This window comes from Plasmodium brasilianum, chromosome 4 (genome assembly GCF_023973825.1).
Source record: "Plasmodium brasilianum strain Bolivian I chromosome 4, whole genome shotgun sequence".
NCBI lineage: Eukaryota > Apicomplexa > Aconoidasida > Haemosporida > Plasmodiidae > Plasmodium > Plasmodium brasilianum.
Window position 1 is genome coordinate 755,285 of NC_090117.1, and position 11,868 is coordinate 767,152.

An 11,868-nucleotide genomic window follows, 5' to 3' on the forward strand; every position below is an offset into this window, starting at 1 on the left:
ATGCACACATGTACGCATGTTCACTAGGGAGCAATTCTACAATATAGTCCATTTACCATTTTTGAAAAAAAGTCGCTTTAAGGTCTCTTTGATGGTTATGTTTACCTATTGGTCGGCTGCTGCATATCTTCTGTGAAATGTTTTGATATAGATAAGGATAAAAAAAATATGGCTATATAAATCCAGTATTTACGTATAAAGGATAAGGGTTTTTCTTTTTCTTTCTCTTGTTCATTTTCTTTATTTTTTGGTTTTACATTGCCCTCTGCTTTTTTTAAATTATGTAAGTCAATGGACACTGATACTGAAGAAACTTTAACCATAAACAACTCCGAGAATATATGAATGTTTTCATCATTATGCTGTTTATGTGTTCTATAATTAAACACATATGGTATATAATTATTATTTAATCCTACTAAAAGTGCAAAGTTGTCAACATTATGAACTTTGCTTTTATCAGCATATGTCTGTATACATGTTTGTTGCTTTGTATCATAGCATAACTGAAATAAAACATAATCGAATTTCCCTTCCTTTAATTTTTCAATAAGTTTTCTTTTTTCCTCTACATGCGTATTTGATGTATTAAATATTTGATTTTTGTTTAATATAAATGTTCCTATATTATTCCATTCTTTATAATTTTTATTATCTAACGAATACGAATTTATTTGATAATTTAATTGAATTAGGTTTTTACTGCACAGTGCAGAAGTTATAAACAGCTGATAAAATAAAAGAAAAATGGTTTTTCTACCTCCCATTTTTTTTATTTTCTCAATAATTCCATAAAATTATCAAGGATTATACGAATATTACAAATATTTTGAATACCGTCAATAATGCCAATTTTATGAATATATTATGAATTTCCTTTTGGGCGAAGGTTATATCAAGTGGGCTTAATTGTTTTCTCTCCTCTCATATTTACATGTAAAATTTTACGTAAAATTGTAAAAAAAGAACAAAAACTTTACATATAAAATGTACATGTACGTAATAAAATATCGCGGAATTTTTCTGAGTTGTTCAGAAAAAGTTTTAGAAAATACAATAATAAAAAAAAAATAAAATGAAATGAAAAAAAAAAAGAAAAGAAATGTTTTCTTTTTAAGTGTATGCGTACAGTATTGTAAAATTTACCTGCACGGTACAGGAAAAACGGTAACGCGAAAAAAAAAAAAAAAAACTAATATATCTTATTGAAAATTAATATATATGTATATGTATATATATATATATATATTTACTTATTTATATATATATATATTTACTTATTATATATATATATATATTTACTTATTTATATATATATATATTTACTTATTTATATATATATATTTACTTATTTATATATATATATTTACTTATTTATATATATATATTTACTTATTTATATATATATATTTACTTATTTATATATATATATTTACTTATTTATATATCCCTATTTGCTTAAGTTCGTGATACCAAATCACATGCTGTTCGCAAATATGGCATATTTATATGTAGAATTTGATTAACAGTTGAAATACGCCTAATGATGAAAATAAATTTTACAATGTTTGTTATTTTTAAATTATACACTTAAAGAAGCGCTTGAAGTTGCTGACTATTTCTCTTTTTATACATATATATATACGGATACAAATGAATACATTTGGTGCATATATATTAATATGTATACATATGTCTGTAATATATACACTTGACATATATACGAATGCGCATATAATTATGTAAGGATGCCTCAGAGAAAAAGAAGTAATCCTTTTACGTGAATTTTTAATATTTACTTGCTCCTACAAGAAAGGTATAACATGGCACAAAATCCATGGTATGTAAAGAAGTCAAAAGCGTTAAGAACGAACAAGTTGGAAAAGATCATTAACAAGTTCAATGAAGGTTAAATTTTGAGCCGAAAAAGAAAGGAGAGCATACACATTTTGTGTGTATACATACATACGTACATCGGTTTAACGATAAGTAGTTCACCCTAAATTTTTTTTTTTTTTTTTTTTTTCTCTATTAAATAGTTCATCTCTACAAACACTGTTGCAATCATTTCATTTCTTTTCCTTTTTTTTTTTTTTCTTTTATTTTTGTTTCAAGAATATTACCACTTAATGTACATACCCAAATTTAAGTCTATAAGAAGTACACTGCTAGGAATTTTTGATAACTCAGATCTAATAATTGAAAAAAAAACATTTAATATAGTAAGCATAAGGTAAGAAATATTTTTTCCTTTAAAAATTTACTACGTGTACATATTTTAGACTCACTTGATTACTGGTATTTTTTTCCCTCTCATATATATTCATTTTAATTTTTTATATATTCAAATAGTTGCATAGCTCAGATACCACCACAATCTTTAAATAACGCAAAGGATGGCATAAGTATTTATTTATCCAAATTTATGTTAAAGTAATTAGTAAAAAAATAAGAAACATTTTACATTACATTGATTAAATATATATATATATATGTGAATTATAGAAGTGTTATTGTCGTAGTATAATACTGCTGATCTTACTAATGTAAGAATTGTTTACTCTTTTTTTTTTTTTTTTTTTTTTTTTAAATATTTAGAGTAAACCACGATGTAGAAGGATTTAGCTTGTGCTTCACAGATATTAAATTAAAGGAGAAGGAACCGAAAATTATTAGCGGTGATTCATCAGTTATGTTTTTAAAAATTAGTTTTAAGCTTTTAAACTTGGTTTTAAAGGAAAACAGCAGAATAAGTAAGATTGGAACGTAAGACGTTCAATATATGTTATGAATGTTTATGAAATGAATACATAAAGCAGTGTTCTTTATAGTATATGTCGTTCGTTTTTTGGAGGTACATATACTAAGCTCCATAACGAAATTATTTGCTTAAATAGCAAAAGACACCTTTGTACGTAAAATATTTGTAAAGATAATTTTAATTTTAATTTTTTTTTTTTTTTTTTTTTAATTCTTTTTAGAAGTTAAAATAAATAAAATTGAACCTTCGAAAATTTATTTAAACTTTTTTCATATTATTGAGGCAACATACTTTGAAGAGATGTTAAAGTATTTTCGTTATGACCACAAAAGTGTAATTGGCAATTTCCCCCTTTTTCTTCTTTATTCATTTGTCCATTTGTCTCTCATCCCATATGTCTATTTGTCCATTTTCCTATTTATCTAACTTCCCATTCTCCCATTTATTATTTTATTTATTATTTTTTTTTTTTCATGTGTTTGTTTATTCTTTTTCGCGAAAATTGAAAATTTTAACCGAACGACCTGAACAGTTCATATTTTTTTTCATCTCTTTAATAAATTTTTTTCTGTTCTTTCTTTTCATAGAACACATTTCGAAGGGATAATAAGATATATTCTATAAATGATGTTATGAATTTTACTATAAAAAAGTACGCACGAAAAAGAGATAACAAGATATGTTTATTTGTATAAATATTTTTTACGTTTAAAAAGTTTCATTTTTTATGTCTTTTTTGTTTTTTGTTTTTTTTTTTTTTTCCTTTTAATTTGACATATTACTTGGCATTATGTTTGGCATACATATTTCCCTTTTTACCTCCCCTCTTTTTGTAGTGTTACTTCCTCGGATACAGGCTCAAATGTTAAGTTAATTGGTCATATATAGGAGCTCAAAAAAGAGATATTATTTTTATGCTTTGTTTTGGTGCACATGTGAATGTGCATATGCGTACATTTGTGTATGTATATATATACATATATATTTATACATATATATTCATATATTTATACGTATATATTCATACGTTTATACGTATATATTCATACATTTATACGTATATATTCATACATTTATACGTATATATTCATACATTTATACGTATATATTCATACATTTATACGTATATATTCATACATTTATACGTATATATTCATACATTTATACGTATATATTCATACATTTATACGTATATATTCATACATTTATACGTATATATTCATACATTTATACGTATATATGCATACATTTATACGTATATATTCATACATTTATACATATATATTCAACATTTATACGTATATATTCATACATTTATACGTATATATTCATACATTTATACGTATATATTCATATATTTAATTATTTGCCCATTTGTTCCTTTACTCATTCATGCGTGCGTGCGCATATGTGATGCGCGCCCTCCTTTTTTTTCCAATTTTGTATTTAAAGATTTCCTTTTTTTTTTTTGAATGAGTAAATGAGTTTAAGAATGAATGAATGAATGAATGAATATAGGTATATAATTTTGCCAAATAAACGTAAGAGTTGAACAGAAAAAAAAAAATTAATTAAAAATATTAAAACTAAAGTAATAATTAAATTATGCTAAAACTACGCTAAAATTATGCCTAAACGTGCAAAGTAATGGTGCAAAAATGTAATAAAAGAATATGCCAATGAAACAACATAACAATGTACCGCTATTAACGCAAAAAGGACCAAGCGTAATCACTTGATGCCCCATCTCCCTCCCCACAAACCCCATGTTCTAATGATGAAATTGCTAAAGGACATATACTATCATCACTTAAACTCTTCAAATAATTTCTCAATTTGTTTTTTAGTCTGATCGTGCAAACTTTGTATGTAATTTTTCTGCTTAAAATATATGTCCTTACCTATTTGATTTTTGATCTTTTCTAATTTGTCTATCAATTGTTTTCTAACATTTCGTAAGGTTACTTTAGCATCGTCAATTTTGCTTTTTATTTTAATTTTAATTTCATTTTTTAAATTTTCAGATATGGGAGGTACAACAGCATAAACGGATTTATCTTTAATGTAAAACTTTAACTCATTATATTCTTTTACAAAATGTTGATAAATAAAATTAACAAAATAAGAATCATATGGTGTGATAGTAAATAAATTTTCTTTTTTCTTGATATGACATATATGTCTAATTGTGTAAATTCGTTCGTTGATTTTTACCTTTTCATCTTCAAACATAACACTAGAGACGTTACTTAAATTAAATCTGTACGATTCTCTTTTGATATAATTGTACACCTTGCTCATTTTCTCACTGCACATTCTGTTTAGATTTTCAAAGTCTTCTTCAGTGATGGTTTCATCATTCTCGTTACTGTCATCATCAAGGCCATCAGTACCATCACTTCTGTCCTCAACACTATCATCACTTCCATTATTCTCAATGCTATGTTCAGTAATATCTTCTTCACTACCTTCTCCGATTTCACCTGTTTGACGTTTTTTAACTTCCTGTTCGTAATACCCCGCATCTTCACTATCATCCTTGTTATCCATTTTTATAGATTCCCTCAAACTCTTTTTTATTTTATAATTTTTAAGTGTAAATGAATCCTCTCGTCTGGTGATTCCTCCAGTGTTTGCGCCATCATTTGTCATTGCTTTACTGTTTTTCTCTTTCCTCCTTTTTTCACTTGCATAAGGACTCATTGGATATATCTCAGCACCGTCTACATCAAAGTTTATGCCTATATCTACATCTTCTTCTTCATCTACATCCTCATCCTCTGCTTCGATTTCCTGTTCATCTTCGTTGTCTGGTGTTTCATGGTACTCTTCTCCTTGCTCCCACTTATTCTTTTGCACTCCTTTATTTGTTAGTTGATTTTTTAAATGCTCTTCTACTTTATCTATTTTTTTTTTCTTTTTTTTTTTATGTGCATATAAAGTATAATAATGACTATTCTCTGTTTTTCCCTCACTACCAATTTTGTTATATTTCAATCTGTGAATTCTATTTAAAGAATTCCTTCTATTTAAGCTTCTTTTTATAAAGGAAATTGAGGTTTGATTTCCATTAATTGAGAGGGAGATATACTTTAGCTGTTTTTTCAAGTGTATGCTGTAACAGTTAGTTATAACACTGGAAAGGAGAGCAAAAAAAAGGCAGTAGTGCAGAATCATTTTATTAATTCTAATTTTTAAAGTTTATTTAGCTTTCTTAGTTTCCTTTGCTCTGTTCGTTTTCTTAGTTATTTTCTTTTTTTTCTTTTTTTGATTTTCAAAACATCATCATGCGTTCTCCTTTGAAGTTGTCATGGGGCGCCTAATCGACAGTGCGCCGTTTGGGAGGGGGGTTAAGTAGCATCCGTCTGGCTTCTACTGAGTGTTAGAAAAAGGTTGAAGAAATTGTGCATTAAATATTAATAATTAATTAGTATGAAAAGAAGCTGCTACTTCATCAATAGTACACCCATAGCTCAAGCATTTTTATATATTTGAACGCATTTCTACTTATATTCATGTATTTGCATTTTAATTTTAACTTTTTTTTTTTTTTTTTTTTTTTTTTATTATGAACGTATTTGATCATTTATAAATACTTTCCCCTTTTATAATCAAATTATATAATTAATAAATCCGAGAAATTGAAACTAATCTTTGTTATAACTTTAGCTCGTTAAAGGGAGAGCATCTTATAAGCCGTTTTGTCATTTTAAGATAAGAGTCCCAACTGCGCCCTTAAAACCAGTTAGTGAACATTTGCACATAAGTACATACACATACACGTATACATACGCAAATAGTAGCCTCTTATACTGATAGTGTGCACATCCTTTGCTTTTCAATATATTGATTAATTTTTTCAAAAAAAAGAAGATAATAAGTACAGCAGCAGCCGCGGAGGAGGGGTAAGTAGTTAATGGCATAACATACTGCACAGTTGCATGTATACAAATACTCAAGCGAACATATATGAAATATAAGAAATATTAACTACTTTATGCAATTCAAAATAAAAAAAAAAAAAAAAAAAAAAAAAAAAAAAAAAAAAAAAAAAAAAAAAATAAGAAATAATTATTCTCGTTCGTTATTATTTGGGATTACTTGTATTGAGGGATGCACTTTTTTAAATAAATATATTTGTATATATATATATATATATTTTTTTTTTTTTTCCAATTTTTTACAAGTTAACAACAAAAGAACCACATTCCTTGATACATTCCATTCCCCACAAAAATTGTGGATTTTTAAAAATACATGGTCGTTTTTATAAAAGTATATAATGAAATAAAAAAAAAAAAAAAGGCATATGTAGTATATTTTTCTCGTAACAGTTTAGTATATATGTTTAAACGAAATTTGCAAATTAGACATTATTATAAAAAAAAAAAATTAAGAACAGCTATTTAAGAGAACTACTTAAGAATAGGTATACACATGTATGTATATATATATATATTTTTTTTTTTTTTTTTTTTCCTCCCATCTGTAAGATACATTTTCAAAGGATGTATCTTTTTGTCTGTCTACTTGTGCAACAATATATCAGTAAGTTCCTTACTACTTCACACATGCTTACGAACGTGCTCACCATACATTTCTCATGCATCCTGCTTTTTATTCTTTTCTATAAAGTCAATGGCATCTTGAACTGTATTGATTTTGAGGGCATCTTGATCGGAAATGGTGATACTAAATTTTTCCTCCAAGGCCATGATTAGTTCGACGAGATCTAAGCTATCTGCTCCTAGGTCCTGCGAACGGTAAGGTGGGAGAAAGTGTATAGTGCTATAAACATGGACTAAAAAAGCAGCCACACATGGAGGTATAAACAAGTGCATGTATATACATACACATATACCCACATAACACATATGTTAGACGCCTCGAAAAGCCCCGTAGTCTGTGTATTTCTCATATCTCACTTTGGTAAAATTTGAATCGGTTTGAATTTTATCTTCTTCCACTGATAGCTGCTTTGAAATTATCTGCTTGATATCATCAAATGTACTTTTTAACGAACTACCTATCTGTTTTCTTCGTAAAAAGTCCTTGTCCTTTTTCGTGTAATTGACACTTAAATCATTCTTTGTTTTTTTAAAAATCTGTAACGAGACTCCGTCTTTTAGAGTATTTTTAAAAGCTTCATAAAAAAGAAGAAAAAAAAATGAGTGGTGTGTGCGTCTTCGTTGGCATTGTGTATAATAGTACTATTTATGTCTATATGCAAGAAGTATTTTTGCTATTAATAGCTTTTTTCAGTGTGATTGGCTGTACGTACATATGCATGTATGTATTCCTGTATGTACATGTATATGTGTGCCTCTACGGGTGCCACTTCATATATATGCGCATCCCTTCTCTCGTTAATTACTCCTTTGAAGTTAAAAATATTTCGAAAAAAAAGGGAAAAATCGACAAAGAATTATGCAACATACATACCATTTACGCAGTATAGGAAAAGAAGGAAAAGGAGCATAATCTTCATCTTAAAAAACGGCAAAAAAATAATTTTTTTTTTTTTTTTTTTTTTTTTTTTTTTGCTTATCGTATCGAAAAAGAGAGCCTATATACCTCCTTGTTTACTTGATGTGTAGGACGTAATGATGTAGTAATGTACGTGTAAATTTAAAATTCATAGGTTTATGTATATATGCTAATTTGTATCTGATATATATATATATATATATATATAAACAATGCAGCATGTACGTTCTAACGCAAACAACTGGAGATACGAACTTTTTGATGGGGAAAAAAATAAAATAATGCGAGCAGAAAAGGAAAAAAAAAGAGAACCAAATTAAAATAAAACAAAATAAAATAAATGGAAAAACACAACACAATAAAACGAAATACAATATAGCAAAAAACAAAAAAAAAAAATATAACGTTATTAATAATTAAGTCAATTCAAAAGGCACGTTGTAACTGTAGTAAAAAAATAAAAAAATATATACAATCGTAGATTATCTCGAAAAGTATACGTTATACGTTCAGAGCATTCAGCAATGAGTCAAGAAAGATACGTAAAAAAGGTGCAAAAAACATGCGAAAAAAGGCATAAAAAATACGCGAAAAAAGGCATAAAATATGCGCGAAAAAAGGTATAAAAAATACCCGAAAAAAGGCATAAAATATGCGCGAAAAAAGGTATAAAAAATACCCGAAAAAAGGCATAAAATATGCGCGAAAAAAGGTATAAAAAATACCCGAAAAAAGGCATAAAATATGCGCGAAAAAAGGTATAAAAAATACCCGAAAAAAGGCATAAAATATGCGCGAAAAAAGGCATAAAATATGCGCGAAAAAAGGCATAAAATATGCGCGAAAAAAGGCATAAAATATGCGCGAAAAAAGGTATAAAAAATGCGCGAAAAAAGGTATAAAAAACACGTGAAACACATGGGAACACCGCCAAAAGTTATGATCTCTTAGCCTCAAAAACGAATGTTATAGCACATGAAAGTTAAGAAAAAAGAGAAGGCACAGAATGTATATTCTATTGTATTTTTTTACATACCAGTACGCTCCATCTATATGTGTAGTTTAATTATGCTTATACTTTTTTGTACATACTTCTTACATTATTTTGTCGACTTAATTTGTATTTTGCTTTTTTCGTTATAATATGTGTCATCATTATATCAAAGCAGTCGCGATTACTTAAAAGTGAAACGATATTGTTCCTATTTAAAAAAAAAAAAGAAAATTGTTCCATCCACCGTATATTGTTACAAAAGTGATCAGAAAAACTCTATTTTTTTTAAGTGGAATAAATAAATGGTAAAGGAAAGGATAAATGGAGTATAAAAATACATGTTTGGTTTATGAAAAGAAATATGTATGTGCACATAATTCCAGCGGGAGAATAATGTAGCTATGTGAGTATGTATATAATATATACATATTTTAGTCGTTTATCCTTTTTTTCATTTCATGTCGTATAGTATACTACTTTTACAAATATTGTTCAGCTTATGTTAAGCATATGATAAGCATATGTAAACATTAAATATTTGGTTTCAAACTCTGCAAAAATTGATAATTTATAGCAGATTAATCTAGTCCCATGAACTATTTAACCATTTAAGGAAATAATTTTTTTTTTTTTTTATAATTCTTTTTCAAATCTTACGATATGTATTGTGCCATGTTTAACTGTTTATTTAGCTGCTCTGTTTTTATAAAAACATGTGTGTTGGGAATGAATAATTATTTGTCTACGCAGTTGCTTCCGTTCGTAGTCGAATCGTGATGTGTATATATATATACATGTACATATATATATCAAACGTACTTACGTATGTGAACACGCTAGAACGCTTATGTTATACTTTATGTTGGAATTCCCTTTTCATTTTTATTGCGTGCGTTAAAATTTTCATCTTTCTACGGTTAAAATCAGTTTATCAGACGAACAATTTATTTTTTTTTTTTAATCTTTCAGTCTATATTCTTGCTTAATTCGAAGTGTATATGTATGTGTATATATATGCTTATATACCGTTAATTGCATATATATATATATATATATATGTATATATATTGATAATTTTTTAAACATGTTGCTAACGTACGATGGGTTCCCCTTTATAACGTAATATTTCCGAGCGTCGCAATTAATATTATATAGTTTTTCAAAATAAAACATATGAGCACATGAAAGTTGACAATACCCTATTGCAAATATTGCAAATTTTTAATCTGTTCAGATGGGCTACAAATATATAAACGAATTTTTCACAAAAAGAAAAAAATAAAAATAAAATAAAAATAAATTATGAAAAAACTTAAAAATAAAATTTCCCTGATGTTTTTAGCAATAAATGTGCCAAATAATAGTGTGTGAATATGTGTACATTCAAATGTACACATATAAGTAAATACACAATCATTCGTGAACATGTAATATATATACATAAACACCCATAAATACGTATAAAAAGTGTATATGTATTTATTTGTACATTTTTTTCGTTTTCCTTTTTTTCATTTTTTCATTTTTTCATTTTTTCGTTTTTTCGTTTCTTTTGCTTTTTTGCTTTTTTGCTTTTTTGCTTTTTGGCCTTTTTGCTCTTGTGTTTCTCTTTTTTTTTTTTTTTTTTTTTTTTTTTTTTTTTATTGTTGCTCACGGATTTTTTAATTTTATACTTTTTTACGGGAAAATCACAAAGAAAAGAAAATTCTCAAATTTCTTTTATGCAAAGAAATATATTTATTACATGTCTTGTACAGGCGATATCCGCCCTTTCACTGGGCTAATAATAAAGGTACTTTCGTATGCTTACACATTCGCACATTCACACTTTGCGCAATAGTACTTAAGTATATACGTATGTATGTATCCATATGTACGTATGTATATGTACGTATGTATATGTATGTATCCATATGTACGTATATATATGTATGTATCCATATGTACGTATGTATATGTATGTATCCATATGTACGTATATATATGTATGTATCCATATGTACGTATATATATGTATGTATCCATATGTACGTATGTATATGTATGTATCCATATGTACGTATACATATGTACGTACATATATGTATGTATATATTTACACAAATACAAACTTTTACATATTTAAACACAGACATAATTCATGTGTTAATACGCATAGGTGTGTCGCATTTTTACATGTACTAATATATGCATATGTTCTTGTATACACGCCATACATTTAAAAGGTTCATACGCCTAACATTCACATTACACTTCCCCCCTTTTGCTTTTTTAACTACTCGTTTATGCCTTTTTATTAATCTTTAACTACATTTTATTATTTAGAAGAAAAAAAAAATAAAGAAATACAAAAGTCCCCAAAGCAACAATTACATTCAAATACATTCCTGTACGTCTGACTGCAAATGTTCCTTTGTTTTTACTCGTACTAAATCGCATATTTAAGTATATACGTAAATACATACATAAATACATGCAAAAATACAAGCATAAATACATACATAAATACATACATAAATACATACATAAATACATACATAAATTCATACATAAATACATACATAAATACAAACATAAATACATATATAAATACATACATAAATACAAACATAAATACATATATAAA

The 11,868-nt window shown here is 26.8% G+C and overlaps 4 protein-coding genes across 4 annotated transcripts; 1 reads left to right on the forward strand and 3 right to left on the reverse strand.

Moving 5' to 3' along the window:
* Positions 1-101: 101 nt before the first annotated feature.
* Positions 102-767, reverse strand: MKS88_001171 (protein P22; the record flags this gene model as incomplete). The annotated part of the gene is made up of 1 exon (XM_067219832.1): positions 102-767. One exon carries the CDS (start codon positions 765-767, stop codon positions 102-104), a length of 666 nt encoding a protein of 221 aa, XP_067075099.1.
* A 1,056-nt stretch (positions 768-1,823) lies between these two features.
* MKS88_001172 (SHS2 domain-containing protein) lies at positions 1,824-3,649 on the forward strand (the record flags this gene model as incomplete). The annotated part of the gene is made up of 7 exons (XM_067219833.1): positions 1,824-1,908; positions 2,116-2,233; positions 2,353-2,433; positions 2,599-2,753; positions 2,982-3,094; positions 3,349-3,413; positions 3,598-3,649. 7 exons carry the CDS (start codon positions 1,824-1,826, stop codon positions 3,647-3,649), a joined length of 669 nt encoding a protein of 222 aa, XP_067075100.1.
* A 918-nt stretch (positions 3,650-4,567) lies between these two features.
* MKS88_001173 (ribosome-recycling factor) lies at positions 4,568-5,938 on the reverse strand (the record flags this gene model as incomplete). Its single annotated transcript, XM_067219834.1, has 1 exon — positions 4,568-5,938. The coding sequence occupies one exon, from the start codon at positions 5,936-5,938 to the stop codon at positions 4,568-4,570; it is 1,371 nt and encodes a 456-aa protein (XP_067075101.1).
* Positions 5,939-7,362: 1,424 nt separating this feature from the next.
* Positions 7,363-8,249, reverse strand: MKS88_001174 (acyl carrier protein; the record flags this gene model as incomplete). Its single annotated transcript, XM_067219835.1, has 3 exons — positions 7,363-7,515; positions 7,687-7,904; positions 8,204-8,249. The coding sequence occupies 3 exons, from the start codon at positions 8,247-8,249 to the stop codon at positions 7,363-7,365; spliced, it is 417 nt and encodes a 138-aa protein (XP_067075102.1).
* Between the last annotated feature and the right edge of the window lie 3,619 nt (positions 8,250-11,868).